At 46.2% G+C, this 16400-nt stretch overlaps 1 protein-coding gene across 7 annotated transcripts in view; it reads left to right on the top strand.

Moving 5' to 3' along the window:
- The window catches only part of tead3a (TEA domain family member 3 a), a 346400-nt gene that overhangs the window by 114252 nt on the left and 215748 nt on the right, over positions 1 to 16400 (top strand). For 6 of the 7 annotated variants that reach the window (XM_072480604.1, XM_072480605.1, XM_072480601.1 and 3 more), the window contains one exon: positions 9522 to 9776. In XM_072480604.1, coding sequence (XP_072336705.1) covers positions 9770 to 9776 — 7 coding nt within the window. In that variant the 5' untranslated portion in view covers positions 9522 to 9769. Of the gene's footprint in view, positions 1 to 3547; positions 3689 to 9521; positions 9777 to 16400 lie in introns of those variants that run through there. The other variant, XM_072480603.1, reaches the window with a different exon arrangement.

Raw genomic sequence — 16400 nt, 5'->3', positions numbered from 1 at the left:
CGGCGGTCGACCAGGATCAGACGCAAGCTTCGGAGACTGGACTTGTGAACATTTGTTTTGTTTGCTCTGTTCTGTTGTCCTCCGTCAGTCACGTTCCAAAGACTCATTCACATGTAAATACATGCACATACGGCAACAAAACATTTTTTAAAAGGGGCGATGTCATGATATGCAAACATGCAGCTAATGAACGCATCGAATAGGACACAACCAATGAGCAGTCAGGACACTGAGGGGTGGTATTTCACTATAAAAGGGATGAGGCACTCATACCCCGTCTATTTCCACAGACCAACATCTACAGGGTGAGACAGGGTGTTTCCTCAGGATCACACCCCAGCACGTGGCTTAGAGCAAGGCTGGTTCAGTTAGACTGAGTTACTACATTTAGATTAGCAGAGAGTCGAACTCATTGAGAACTGTGCTACTCGTTCAATAAAACACATTGAACTCACTTCAAAGTCTGGAGCATCTTTTACTCAAAACTGCATCAAGTGGCAGCTTGTGTTATTCCAAATGACATAACACATCAGGCACAAAGAATGTTGTCAGCAATGTCAATATCTTTGTGATCATAAGCCTCGCAGTTTGTGGAGAGGTTTCTGGGGAAGGCCAGCTTGACCCTTTGGATATTTCACATGGATTTGTTATGATTTGCTTCCTCCTCCAATGAGAAATACTCTTTCACTTTCCACCAGTGTCCAGTGCTGAGCTTTAAACCTCTCTCACCCATTGTGTTGGTCTGTCTCTGATCCCTTTCTGGCAGAGATTAAACAGATGCAGTGATGTGAATATTCAGGCAAGTTTTAATTGAATAAATCCACTGTTTTATCCTTGGGTCCTCGCTGAAGCCTGGCATTTCTCAAGCCATGAGTTTCTACTGTGTCGGCAGGTAAAATTCAGCTATCTCAGCATTTAGCGACAACCAGATCTCTCTCTCAGCCAGTCTAAAGTTTAAGACGGAAAATTTGAAAGGCAAGTCAGCTGCAGTTAAGCTTGTCTCGATGCTAAAATGGAGAATGGTTAAAATGTCCTTTGTTTATGTCCAATGAGGTGACCTACCGATGTGGGAAGCACAGTATATTCGCTATTTTATATTATGTCAAGGCAATTTTGTACTGTTTGAACTGAGTCTGATTATATCTGTTAGTCTGCTTTACTTCATTGGGAAGCTCTGTTAAATATAAGTGTTATGTTTACATGCTGTGAAGTGAAGCAGCTGACTGATTCCTGTCTGACTTCATTTCACCAAATACTTGTTCAGTCCACTTCGAAGAGATTGAAGGAATGGAAATGTAGGTGACATGAATATCCAGTGCAATTCACGAAAGGGAAATTATTGCTACTTTCCTGGCTAACGTTTTAGTATAATTAGATGCTGGGCAGAAAGTGAATGCTCCTGAATGCAAAACTATTAGATTGCTCAACCCAAAGGTGGATATAGACGTTTATTTTTCTGGATGTTTTGCTTTTTTTTTCCTATTCCCTTTTTTCCGTCTTGCACAAACCTTTAACATTATTTGAGAGGCACTATGGTTAGCACTGCTGCATCACAGTGCCAGGAACCCGGGTTCGATTCCGGCCTTTGGTGACTGCGTGAAGCTGGTGCTTTCACCCTGTTTCTGCATGGGTTTCCTCCGGGTGTTCCGGTTTCCAAAGATGTGCAGGTTAGGTGGGGTTACGGAGATAGGCTAGGGGTGCGGGCTTTGGTGGAGTGCTCTTTCGGAGGGTTGGTGCAGACTCGATGGGTCGAATGGCCTCCTCCTGCACTATAGGGAATTCTATGGATTCCATTCTATGCATCACTCAAACACATCCAAGTTTTATAACATTGGGTCACGTTTGGCAGCACTGATCCTCTGGTTCAGATCATTTGACGCGCACAGCATTAGACTGGGATGCTCTTGATCTGTGGGACCAGGTAGCACACCATATGGCACATCTCGTCTTTTAAGGGGTCAGACTTGCGAACTAGCTTTTAAAAAAGAAATTTGGAGTTTCCAATTCATTTTTTCCAATTAAGGGGCAATTTAGCGTGGCCAATTCACCTAGCCTGCACATCTTTGGGTGGTGGGGGCAAAACCCACGCAAACACGAGGAGAATGTGCAAACTCCACACATTGGTGACCCAGAGCCGGGATCAAACCTGGGACCGCAGCACCGTGAGGCAGCATTGCTTTTTTTTTTAAGAAAATACTTTATTGAGACATTGTAACTTTCACAGTTTACCACATTAACATCTCTTAAACACCCACGCGGGCCGACCCATGCAAAGAAAGAAAAAAAAACAACCTACAGAATTACCCCCCCCCCCCCCCCCCCCCCCCCCGCTCTATTCCCTCGCTCTCCATAAACTATATTCTCTTTCCCGTTGTAACATTGCCATGCCACGTGAGGCAGCATTGCTAACCATTGCACTACCATGCTGCCCTGACTTGCGAACTATTGAGACACGCTCTGCTTTGCCTGTCAGTTTGGTGGGCTAGGTCATGTGATTGTTTTGTGGTCGAGCTGTATTTTAAATCTAGCAATCATCACAACCGAAGGACATTGCAATGTGCAACGAAGTACCTTAAGAGTGTAGTCATCGTTGTAAAGGAAGCACAGCAGCCAATGTTTACACAGCTAGCTCCCACAAACAGCAATGAGCTAATGACCAGATAACTTGTTGGGGTGTTGTAAAGGGGGATAAATATTGGTCAGAGCACTGGGGAGAACTCTGAGAAATGCCATGACACCCATGGCAATCACGCGAAAGGAGAAATGGGGCCTTGTTTCAACGTCCCATTCGAAAGCCAGCTCCTCTGGCAGTGCAGCACTTCCCCCAGGGCACTGCATGTACTCGGCTCCTGGAGTGGGGCATGAGCCCTCAAAACCCCGGTGTTACCTGGGCAGGATGTGAGATGGCAGACTTAGACCAGGCCCAAGTTAAATGCCAAATCTCCGCTGTCTATTCACAAGACCCGTGCAGCGAGGGGAAAATAAGCACCATGACTCGTGAAAGAATACAGCAGCTATGTGCGGAGAATGCCAAGGCCATGCAGGCCTCATATTAAGCTGCTGTTTGTTATCTATTTGGAGAAACTGAGATGGATTACAATATTTTGTTTGGGTGGGTGGTGTGGGAGGAGGGGGGTGTGGGAGGAAAGAGAGATTATATTTATAAATCATTAGGTCATTCCCAACCAATGAAGAGCTGCCTTTAAGTTCACAAGCTGACATTTTATAACTGGATGACTATTCTGGCAGTCGACACTTTCAAATATACACATGCAACATTCCCAATGAACGTGTGGAGACTGACCCCAACACTGCAACTGGTGACCCCATGGAAGATTCCATGTTGTGTGGATTCGTGGGGGAGGGTGAAGCAAGGAGACGGTTTAATCTTTTTCCCTGGTTAGTTTTTCCCCCAACTTCAAATGGATTTGCGACTCTTTAAATATTTCTCCTCTGCCCCACCCTCACCAACTCCACCCTGCTGTTTTTCTTTTATCTTTTGATTTTTGGTGCTCTCCTGCCTGGCTCAGGGATCGGTTGATCTTTGATGGGCCCTCTCTTTGGTTCTGCCCTGTACCTCAGAACTATTCGGTGAATACGTCCTGGGGCACTGGGGGAGGACCTTGAGTCAAGACGCCATCGATACAAAGAGAAGCCCCTACCGATGGAATTGTTCAACTCTTCAAAGGTGTGGTCCGGGCAGGTGTTGGGGTGCATGTAGCCTTGATGTGCATGAAATATGCCCTGTTTTTAAAAAAAAAAAAAGAGTTATGATGCATGTAAATTGGAATCTGTGAAATGTCTTGTCCGGTAAACAATTCCTGGTCCGACTATGTGACTAGGTATCTAAACAAAGGACACTGGAACTATTTTCTTCCCAGTGAATACTTCTGGCTGGATTGGCAGTGTTAGATTGCAGTGCAGTGTACACCTATTGTCATGATTCTTTTTCAAAGATTAGTTTTATTATAAAGCAGTTGTTTTATCGGCATTGTGTCACTTCAATACCTTATTATAGCGTAGCCTTCCTTGGTTTAGATTTAATATATCTAATTATTTAAGGGAAATTTGTTTTTCCCAAACTGGTTGGCTTATATTCTGTGCAGGACGTTCGACTGGATATGCAAATCTGAGTAAAACCATCGCGCGGGAAGTTTAATTTAATAGTGAGGCAGGTTTTTTTTTTTTGCATTTTTGTCGTTATCAACATAATTGGCTTGAGTGCTAGGAACTGGAACGCATGCCAACATTACACATTCAGCTTCAAAACCACCCCAGATTCAGTATTGTACAGCCGTTTACACTTAAAGTCAACTGTGGGAGGATTGATTGAGTGCACTGGCGCAGGTTTTTTTCCCCCAGTCTCCACCCACTCACTCACTCACACTCACTCACTCACTCACTCTGTTCATTTTTCTCTCTCTCTCTCTCTCTCTCTCTCTCCCTTTCTCTCTGCCTCCACCCAGAATGATAGAATTGTTACAGTGCAGAAGGACACCTTTTCGCGTATTGTGTCTGTGCCAGCTCTCCGACTGAGCAACTCACCCAGTCCCCCATTCCCCTCGTGACGCTGCACATTCTTCCTTTTCAGATAACCTTTGAAAACCTCGATTAAAACTGCCTCCACCACACACTTAGACAGTGCTTTCCAAGCCCTAAGCACTCACTACGTGAAAAGACTTTCCCTCCTGTTACTATTACTTTTTTTTGCCAATTACATTTAAATCTGTGCCCTCCCGTTCGCGATCCATTCGTGGGTGGGAGCGTTTTCTCTCTATCCACTCTGTCAAAACCCCTCATGATTTTGAAATCCTCTATTAAATCATTCAACCTTCTCTTCACCAGATTCTCCATACTATCTTCACAACTGAAGTTTCTCAGGGCAGCATGGTGGCACAGTGGTTAGCATTGCTGCCTCATGGCGCCGAGGTCCCAGGTTCAATCCCGGCTCTGGGTCACTGCCCGAGTGGAGTTTGCCCATTCTCCCCGTGTTTGCGTGGGTTTCACCCCCACAACCCAAAGATGTGCAGGGTAGGTGGATTGGCCACTGTAAATTGCCCCATAATTGGAAAAAATTATTTGGGTACTCTAAAATTTATTTTCAATAAACTAAAGATTCGCATCCCTGGAACTATTCTCATGAATCTTTTCTGCCCTCTGTTCAATCTCTACATCTTTCCTTAAGTGCAGTGCCCAGAACTGTACCCACTACCCCAGCTGAGGCCGAACTAAAGGACAGAATTCTCACATCCTGCCCATGGCGGATTTGGTGGTGTGCGGGCGTGGAGAATCTGGCGGGAGCCAACATTCTTTTTTAAAAAAAAAAAAAAAAAAAAAAAAATTTAGTGTACCCAATTCATTTTTTTCATTTGAGGCAATTTAGCGTGGCCAATCCACCTAGCCTGCACATCTTTTGGGTTCTGGGGGCGAAACCCATGCAAACACTGGGAGAATGACGGGAGCCAAAATATCGGAAACTCACCAGCATAAAATCAGATTACAATTCCACCAATACTAATATTCTCTATTATTGTCACAAGTAGGCTTGCATTAACACTGCAATGAAGTTACTATAAAAAGCCCCTAGTTGCCACATTCCGGCGCCTGTTCGAGTACACTGAGGGAGAATTCAGAATGCCCAATTCACCTAACAAGCACATCTTTTGGGACGTGTGGGAGGAAACCGGAGCCCCCTGAGCAACCCCACGCAGAGACTGGGAGAACGTGCAGACTCCGCACAAACAGTGACCCAAGCTGGGTATCAAACCCGGGTCCCTGGTGCTGTGAAGCAACTGCTAACCACTGTGCTACCGTGCCATCAATAGCAGGTTAATGGTGGGCCTGTTGGGTGGCATGGTGGTGCTGTGGTTTGCACTGTTGTCTACAGTGCTGAGGACCCAGGTTTGATCCCCACCCCATGTCACTGTGTGGAGTTTCCACATTCTCCCCGTGTCTGCGTCACCCCCACAACCCAAAGATGTGCAGGTTAGGTGGATTGGCCACGCTAAATTGCCCCTTAATTGTAAAAATATAATTGGGTACTCTCTCAATTTATAATTTAAAAAAATGGCGGGCCAGTCACCCCGCTGAAGGGTGGTGCGAGTTCTATTTGCATGAATTTGTATCTCATTAAAGCTCAATAAAACAGCTGCCCACGGGTGTCCCATCCGGACTTTCAATCTAGTGTCACGCCAGCGGGAAAATCACGTCGGCGCCAAACGCGATGACGTGCACAAGGCGTGGTGGCCTGGCGAAGACCAGGGGGACAATATGGAAGGAGGGCGTGGGTTCGCAGTGGCAGGCAGTGGGGAAAGGAGATGGATGAAGACGATGAACAGTGGAAGGCAGAGGCAAGACCGAGGGGAGGGAAGCTGGACTCCAACAAGGCTGCATGAAAAGCTCCCAAACAAGGGGGTCAAAGGGGTATCAAGTGATTTACAGGAAGTGATGCACAAAGCCTCCAGATGCGGTGTGTAGAGGTCCAACTGGTGCATCGGCCCCTTGAAGGTGATTTTGTGGGGGGGGGGGGGGGGGGTTGGTTGGTTGAATTGAGGAACAGACTTCTTGAGGCTGCTAGTTTTTTGCATCAGGGTTTCAGACGTCCTGTACGGCCTGGTGAAGACAGGTGGGCTGGAGAGAGTAATGCGAGTGCTGGACTGGTATTTGAATATGTCGCCAAGACTGTGAAGTTGAGCGCGGTAGACAAGTCCACCAGTTGGGAAGCCTGTGCATAATTAATCGAATTTGCAAATCGAATCTGGCGTGACATCCTGCCATTCTTGTATGTCGTACAGGCGCCAGCGGAGCTGTCCACTGCACTTAGTTTCAAAATGGGAGAATTCCCATTGGCCCAATGTCTTTTACAAGATTTTAAAAAATATATATAGTGTACCCAATTCATTTTTTTCCAATTGAGGGGCAATTTAGCATGGCCAAACTACCTATCTTGCACATCTTTGGGTTGTGAGGGCGAAACCCACGCAAACACTGGGAGAATGTGCAAACTCCACACTGACAGTGACCCAGAGCCGGGGCTTTCCTTAACTAACCCATATTTGTCCATTTGACTATTAATTTTATTTTGAATTATTGTTTCTAGACGTTTCCCCACCACCAAAGTTAAACTAATTGTCTAATCTATCCACTACATCCTTCTGATCAATTTCAAATCTCTCAGCGCTATTAATTTCCCCGTCTTTCACCATTACCTGGGTAGCACCTTCTTGCTTACTGAAGACCGATGTGAAGTTTTCATTTAATAGCTCTGCTGTTTGTCCTGCCTCCATGTGTAAATCCCTATTTTGGTCTCTCATCAGCCCTATTCCTCCTTTTGCCAGCCTTTTACTATGTATTATGTAGACGCTTGTAGAAGACTGGAATTCCCTTTTTGTGTCAGCTGCCAGTCTCTTTTCATACTCTCTCTTTGCTTCTCTTACATACTTCCCCTCTGAACCTTCTATATTCAGCCTGACTGTGCACTGTATTATCCACCTGACCTCTGTCATGAGCATACCTTTCTTGTTCTTCATCTTAATCTCTATCTCTTCCGTCATTCAGGAGCACTGGATTTGTTTGCCCTACCTTTCCCTTTTGCGATAGTATACCCTGACTGTTCCCAAACCATCTTTACTTGGAAGGTGGTACCCCGTTGCTCAGCAATGTTTTCCCTGCCAAACATTGATTCCAATTTATTCGGTCCAGATCGATTCTTAGCCCATTGAAGTTGGCATTTATCCAGTTAATCGTTCTTGCTTTAGATTGTTCTTTGTCCTTTTACTTAACCATATGACACACTGATCACTGTCCCAAAATGTTCCCCTACTGATATTTTGCGTTTTGTGTTCTGGGCCCGCGTCTGGGTGAATTTGTTCAATTTGGCCTCTCTGTTCCTTTTCATATATTTAAAGAAGCCCATGCTATCAATTTTGCTAGTTCACTCTCAGAGTTTATTTTCTCCCTCTTTATTATTTTTTGGTCATCTTGTGTTGTTTTTTTAAAAACCTTTCCCGATCCTCTGGAATATCACTAATCTTTGCCATATTGTCTGTTTTTTCTTTCAGTTTAATACTATCCTTCGCTTCCTTGGTCAACCATTGGGAAAATGTTAGAAGCCATTATAAAGGATGCAGTAGCAGAGCATTTAGAAATACATGATACAATCAAGCAGCGTCAGCATGGCTTCATGTTGTAAAATGTATTAGAATTCTTTGAGGCGGTAATAAGCAGGATTAATAAAGGGGAACCAGTCGGGGAATGCCGGGGCTGAGAGTCTAGAGGAGCACAGTTGTCTGGAACTGGCTGTTTGTGTTTAGTGCATGCACTGGTATCTGTTGGCGGGTTTATGGCTTTCCTGGTGACTGATTTGAACTTGCAGGCTGATGGTTGGAGGAATCGGTGTGAAAGAGCCTCGAGAATGTGTGGCCATGGCATGATGCATGCCAATCTGAGCATCCTTCCAACAAATGCCCACAACATTGTTTTCAGAGCCAACAGAGGCGGGCCTGAGCACTTTGTGTGAATTCCACCAGACAATAGGAGTTCAAACGGATTTGGCTATTGTAGGCCACACTCTATCCTGCATTGAACAGTAGACTTGAAAGACCGTGCATTTATATTGTGTCACAACCTCTGGGTGTCCTGAAGCTTTTTGCAGTCAGTGAAGTGCATTGAGAAATGGAGTCACTTTTGTAATATAAAAGCCATACTTTGAAAAGGGACATGGGATGTTTAATTACCTGAGGGGCCTCAACTTTGTGACTCCTCTGAAAGATGCACCTCTGACAACGCGACAGTCCCTCAGTATCGCACTGGGAATGTTGGCCTAGATTTTCTGCCCTTGTCAAGATCATCCGTGATGTTAATTGAGGGATACTTTTCTGGCCAGGAGATGGGAACAGCTTTCCTCTTCTTTTTCCAAATACTGTCATGGGATCTATGTTCACCTGAGTGGACAGACGGGGCCTCATTTTAGCATCTCACCTGAGAGATGGCGATCTCCGTCAGTGCAGCTTAGATTTTTGTGCTCAATTTTCAAAAACCTTGAAGCTAAACAGTGAGTGGAACCGGGCACAATATAGTGATTATCATCAGCATGTAGTATGGCTGAAGCTGGATCTACAGGTCAAGTATCTTTATCTGTAAATCCATAAAGCCCGCTTTGTTTTGAACCTCATTGACCTTTAGCGCAGGGAGTCAAGTTGTCTGCACTTTTTACCTTGTGATCCTTGTGGTGAACATGTCAAAAAGAAACCTATTTCAGATACCCTGTATTTATTATTCAGTGATACACCTTTCTTTTCTAGTAATTTTATTTACATTTGTAAACGATAAGACTATTGTAATGTAATATTCTATCCGAATACTGAAATGATCTGAAATCTGATTTGCAATTGTTCCTGAGGTTCTAGATAAAGGATACTCCACTTGTATATTGGTGCCAGTTAAGTGGGTGTCCATGGCCAATGGCACCTTCCTGACTAGCATGTGCTCAACCTCATTCTGTTTCCTTGCTGTTTTTGCAGGTTTCTCTCCAGTGACCCCGCCGGCTCTTGTCGGAGCCCCACCAGCTGCCACAATTGCGTCCAACGATTGGAATGGGAGTGGGAGCCCCGGAGAGGGGAGGCAGGACGGGGCGGATGGGTTGGAAAAATCATTGGACAATGACGCTGAGGGAGTGTGGAGCCCCGACATTGAGCAGAGCTTCCAAGAGGCCTTGGCCATATATCCACCGTGTGGGCGACGGAAGATCATCCTGTCTGATGAGGGCAAGATGTATGGTAGGTGCCTGCGACATCAGATGTCTCCTATGCCCGAGTGACTCTCGGCTAGAAACTTGTCAATGTAATTATAATATTGATCCTGATGTCCATGAAACACTCCGGTCCCTGCAGTACTCACTGGCCATAGAAGGCCTGTAGCCTACCAGACTAAGCAACTGGGTTCGACAACCAGGCTGACTCAACCCCATGAAAGGACAGATTAATTCATCCATTGTTCACCCACCTTGGGCAAGCCCAGCAGTCGATCCACAATATATTTGACCTCCCATTCCACCGAGTGGCCAGAGTTTGGGTGCATGGGACTGTGGTTAGAAATTGAGGAACGGTCCCCATAATAATGAAATGAATAATTGTGGCAACGAGGAGAGATTGGATTGGTTGGGAGTTATTTTCCTTATAACAAAGAAGGCTGAGGAGTGACTTAATTGAGGTGTACAAAATTATGCGCGGAAAGAGATTGGGTGGACAGGATAAAATAGTTTCTCCTGGTGGAGAACCAGGAGACATAGATTCAAGATGGGTGGCAGAAAGTGTAGAGGGGACATGAAAACCATTTTTACACAGAGGGTAGTGGGCCTCTGGAATTCGCTTCGCTGCCCGAGTTGGTGGTGGAGGCAGTGACCCTAAACTCTTTTTTAAAATGCACCTGGATCTGCACCGTAAGTGCTGTAAACTACAGGGCTATGGTCCGGTTGCAGGAAGGTGGGAATAGAAAAAGCACCTGGGTGTCCTTGGGCTGGAATGGATAAGGTGGGCCAAATGGTCTCCTTATGTGCTGTAACTTTTCTATAATTCTATCTCGGATTTGGTACCCTTCTGAAAGAAGAACTCACCCAGGCTTCAGAAATTACAATTAGCCTGGAAATCTGTGAAAAATCTAACCTGCTACCATAAGTGTTAATAATGCTGCTGAAAAGAGAGACATTGCTGAAATCTTTCATCTTGCACTCATTAGGACAAACGCAAGAATACCAAATTTCAAACAATCACAACAATTTATACCACAGGAGAAACGGGTGCTGATTGGTTGGCATATTGACTCTGATTGGCTGAGACATTGCAATGGTTAAAACAACAGAGCTCTCAAAGTCTACTCGTCAAACAATCTTGCTGCAGTATAAATTGGTGTCATTGTTTGAAATTGGCATTCTTGTGTTTGTCCTGATGAGTGCGAAATGAAAAGCTTCAGCAACACCTCTCTTTTATATGCAAGTTTTGCATAACCAAGCGACTGACCGTCCGTGATGTCAACTGGGTCTACATGTCAGGAGAGAGATGTCACACTGCCTTTGGCAGGACCCACCTTTAAAGAAGCTGCGAGTTTGGCTGTGCTGTTTGCCGTTGTCACGTGGTTCCTGTTTCTTAAACACCGACCTCACCATTCTCAAATCAGAGGGTAACAGTCATTATGCCCTTAGCTTTCAGAGTGGGTTTCCCGGCATTTAGCAACAGGAGATCACATGCAATCTGTAAATCCCAATTTTGAGGAAAAGCTTGGGTTTCTCATGCTCTCTTCCATCAGTTTCCATGGTAGAGAGGTGAACAAGGAAGTTGCAAAAGTGTGCCGAACTGGTCTTGGTTGTCATTTGAAGTTCCGATTGTTTGAGCACAGTGCTTTATTCAGATCAATGGGAATGTTTGCTCCTCGCAGATTATAAGACACGAGCTGCTGGCAAGTTCCTTCAGTCAGTTCTAGCTCTGTTTGTAAGGTTGCATTACTGCCATTTCTTTTTTTTAATATAAATTTAGTGTACCCAATTAATTTTTTTCCAATTAAGGAGCAATATAGTGTGTGCAATCCACCTACCTTGCACATCTTTGGGTTGTGGGGCGAAACCCTTGCAAACACGGGGAGAATGTGCAAACTCCACACGGACAATGACCCAGAGCCGGGATCGAACCTGGGACCTCGGCGCCGTGAGGCAGCGGGGCTAACCCACTGCGCCACCGTGCTGCCCTCTCATTACTGCCATTTCTGTATATTCTGCGACATGGGGTTCTGTATTGGTAGGACGGACTTTCACTTTCTTCCCCTGATATTTGAAGGATTTTCATTTATGTTTAGGCTCATATGATTGTGGGTGCGTGTCTGTGTGTTTTTTAATGGCATGCCGCACGTCTTTTTACGGCATGATTTTTTAGGATTATACCGTTGACATCTCCATGCCAGTCAGAGAGGAGCAAAAAACCTTAAAGGTTGTGTGACAATTAGCACGTTATTCCACTTATTTGATGCATTGTCTTGAATTTGAACAGGTTTAGGGATTGTTAAGGGACATAATGATCAATTAACCTGTCATGTAAGATCGCTCTGTAATTGAACATTGATGTGTTTTACTTTGTTGGTTGCTTCATGTTGCTCGGAGACCCTTCTTTTTCAAGGTTGAGGGACTTCCCACTCCCGACTCACTTATCAGGCCTCTTGACAGGACCACTTGGGCTCTCCTCCAAATACTTTTCCAAAACTTGAAAGTTCCCACCTGTGCCTCGACGGTGCGAATAATCTTGAACACTCCAGCTATGGTCAGACCAGCATAACATCCTGACGCCCTGTGTCGAGATATACATTCCGACCCTCTCTGTTGATCATTGCTTTAACTTGGTTGAATATGTTGGGCATCTAACTCTGTTGTGTGTTTGAGTAACAATGAGCGGGATTCTCGGACCCCCCCCCCCCCCCCCGGCCGGGTCGGAGAATCGCCGGGGGTCGGTGTGAATCCCGCCCCTGCCGTCTTCCAAATTCTCCGGGCCCTTAAAAATCAGCCTGGCGTGAGTTGCGCCGCCCGCCTCGGAGATTGGCGGGATCCGGCGCGACTCAATGGGCGCCGGGGCTGCCCGAATTCTCCGGCCCGCGATGGGCCGAAGTCCCGCCGGTCCTGCCGGCGTAAATTGGAGTAGGTCCCTTACGGGCGACCTCTGGGGTTCTTGGGGGGGGGGGGGGGGGGGTGCGTGGGGGATCTGGCCCCGGGAGGTGCCCCCACGGTGGCCTGGCCCGCGATCGGGGCCCACCAATCCGCGGGCAGGCCTGAGCCGTGGGGGTACTCTATCCTTCTGCACCGGAGGCTGTACCGGTCCGCCATTCCCGGTGCGGAAGTGAAGCCCTCTGCGCATGCACGGGGATGACGCCAGCACGCGCCAAGCCCCTTTCCCGCCGCCGGCGGGGCGCAAACCACTCTGGGGAGGGCCTAGCCCCTGAAGCTGCGGAGGATTCCGCACCTTTGGGGCGGCCCGACGCCGGAGTGGGTCACGCCACTCCGTCCCGCCGGAGTTGCCCGCCCCACCGGATAGGGGAGAATCCCGCCCAATATGTCGGATGTGGGAGAATACAGGCCAAGTAGAAATAGAATCCCTGCAGCATAGAAGGAGGCCATTCAGCCCATCGAGTCTGCACCAAACCTCTGAAAGCGCACCCTACCTAGCCCACCCCCCTGCCCATACCACCGTAACTCCACCTCATCGACACATCTTTGGACTGTGGGTGAAATCCGGAGCACCTGGAGGAAACCCGCGCAGACACTGGGAGAACGTGCAAACTCCACACTGACAGTCACCCAATGTGGAATTGAACCCGGGTCCCTGGCACTGAGGCGGCAGTGCTAATCACTGTGCCAGCATGCCACCCACATAGTCTGAGAATCTGTGATCCTAGCTTTCCCAATTTACATGAACAATTGAATTCGGAACTCTGCACAACCTTGTCAAATTTGCAGATGACATCAAATCTTGAGGGACAGTTGAAAATGAGGATTGAATGAATTTGATTAAGGGTTGAGTGGGAGAACAGTATTCACATTCCCCAGTTCCTCATTGTGATTCCTCTGTCACTGATGGATGAATGTGTTTCCCTATCTATCCCTCGTTATCACACTGAACGGTTTCTGGCCGAATCCTCTTTGAAGAATGTGGCGCGAACTTGAGTTTCGGATCCTCATTGCATAGGGAGCTGTGTGCACCAAGACCCGTGATGGGGCGAGCTGTTGGCCAGGTGTAGCCATGGCGGGATCAAGCCAGTCTCTGAGTCAGTGATTGTGTCTCTCCCCAGATAAACGAGCTGTTTCTGACTGACTCAGTCTTCTTGTGCAGACACTACCGCCAGAAATCAAAGAATGAAGAAACTTACAATTATGTAGCACCATGTTAGGATGTTTCACAACCAATGGACAACTTTATGAAGCACAGTCGTTGTTCTCATACAGTGAGATTCCACAAACAACAATTAATATAAATATTGCTGAAAAGAAAAATACAATAATCTGGAAGAAGGAACTGAAGGCACTGTTGCTAAGTTTGCAGATGATGCAAAGATCTGTAGAGGGACAGGTAGTATTGAGGAAGCAAGGGGTCTGCAGAAGGATTTGGATGAGCTAGGAGAGTGGGCAATGAAGTGGCAAATGAAATATGATGTGGAAAAATCTGAGGTTATGCACTTTGGAAGGAGGAATTTAGGCATAGACTGTTTTCTAAATAGGGAAATGCTTAAAAAATCCGAAGCACAAAGGGACTTGGGAGTCCTTGTTCACGATTCTCTTAAGGTTAATGTGCAGGTTCAGTCGGCAGTTAAGAAGGCAAATGCAATGTTAGCATTCATGTCAAGAGGGCTAGAATACAAGACCAGTGATGTACTTATGAGGCTGTATAAGGAGACACCATTGGAGACACCAATTGGAGACACCATTTGGAGTATTGAGTAGTTTTAGGCCCTGTATCTAAGGAAGGATGTGCTGGCCTTGGAAAGAGCCCAGAGGAGGTTCACAAGAATGATCCCTCGTATGAGGAACGTTTGAGGACTCTGGGTCTGTACTCGTTGGGAGTTCAGAAGGATGAGAGGGGATCTTATTGAAACTTACAAGATACTGCGAGGCCTGGATAGAGTGGCCGTGGAGAGGATGTTTCCACTTGTAGGAAAAACTAGAAACAGAGGACACCATCTCAGACTAAAGGGACGATCCTTTATAACAGAGATGAGGAATTTCTTCAGCCAGAGGGTGGTGAATCTGTGGAATTCTTTGCCACAGAAGGCTGTGGAGGCCAATTCACTGAGTGTCTTTAAGACAGAGATAGATAGGTTCTTGGTTAATAAGGGGATCAGGGGTTATGGAGAGAAGGCAGGAGAATGGGGATGAGAAAATATCAGCCATGATTGAATGGCGGAGCAGACTCGATGGGCCGAGTGGCCTAATTCTGCTCCTGTGTCTTATGATCTTATGGTTGTCAACGTTTTTCATCTTGCACTGAGTAGAACTTGGAATGTGGTCTGTTGCACTTGCTTGATGTGATATATATTCTTACCTGGGACCTGTTTTCTGCTCTGCAAAGAAAAGGAATACGTTCAGGCCTTGTACCTTTTTTAAATTACCCAGAAGCTTGCGGAGCCTATAGTTCCCCGTTGCTTTCTCCATAGTAATACCTTGGCCAATCCGCGTCAACTTGCCAGCCAATCAGCACCCTTTTAGCTCCAGTAGTATAAATTGTCGTGATCATTTGAAATTTTGCATTCTTGTGTTTGTCCTAATAAACTTCGGCAACATGTCTCGTTTCAACAATTAATCTGATTTGTAGCAGTGTTGGTGCCTCAGATTATGTGGAATATACAGCACAGGGACACGCCATTTGCCCTAACCAGCTCATGCAGGATTTATGCTCCATTGAAGCAATCTCCCATCTTTCCTCATTTAAATCTGTCACAACCCTCTATACCCTTTTCCCTCAAATGTTTGTCCAGCTTTCCCTTGAATGCATCTGTACTCTTTGCTTTGAATAAGACAGGTCTGCTTCAGACACAATTTCCGCTGTGAGGCCATAAGCAGTGAACAAATTGCGTTAAAAAAATGTTGCTAGTTGTTGCTCAATTTATCGGAAACCCCTCAATCCACGTGGAATCACTTATCTATCATAATTGTTCTGTAAAGTCCATATACCGTCTGTGCCATGCACTAGCTGACCATTCATGGTCCCAAAGGTACCCATGGCCACTTATTTTCTACTGCTTGACTGAATCCCTAAAGTGCAGAAGGAGGCCATTTTGCCCATCCAGTCTGCACTGATCCTCTGAAAGAGCATCCCACCTAGACCCAGTGTTCAATTCTGGTCGCCACATTACCAGAAGGATGTGACAGCTTTGGAGAGGCTACAGGTGAGGTTTACTAGGATGTTGCCTGGTATGGAGGGCATTAGCTAAGAGGAAAGGTTGGATAAACCTGGTTTGTTCTCACTGAAACAACGGAGGTTGAGAGGCGACTTAAGAGAAGTCTATAAAATTATGAGGGGCATGGACAGAATGGATATTCTGAAGACTTCTCCCAGGGTGAAAGGGTCAATTACGAGGGGACATAGGTTTAAGGTGCGAGGGGCAAAGTTTAGAGGAGATGTGCGGCGGAACCTTCAGCCTTCAGCCCCCTCCCCCAAGTCATTGATAAAAATCACAAATAGCAGAGGACCCAGCACTGATCCCTGTGGTACACTGCTGGTAACTGGTCTGCAGTCTGAAAATTTTCCATCCACCACCACCCTCTGTCTTCTATGTGATAGCCAGTTACTTATCCAATTGGCCAAATTTCCCTCTATCCCACACCTCCTTACATTCTTCATGAGCCGATCATGGGGTACCTTATCAAACGCCTT

This window comes from Scyliorhinus torazame, chromosome 17 (assembly GCF_047496885.1).
Source record: "Scyliorhinus torazame isolate Kashiwa2021f chromosome 17, sScyTor2.1, whole genome shotgun sequence".
Classification (NCBI taxonomy): Eukaryota; Metazoa; Chordata; class Chondrichthyes; order Carcharhiniformes; family Scyliorhinidae; genus Scyliorhinus; species Scyliorhinus torazame.
The sequence above is the reverse complement of the archived record's forward strand: the minus strand, read 5'-3'. Positions and strand labels throughout refer to the sequence as shown.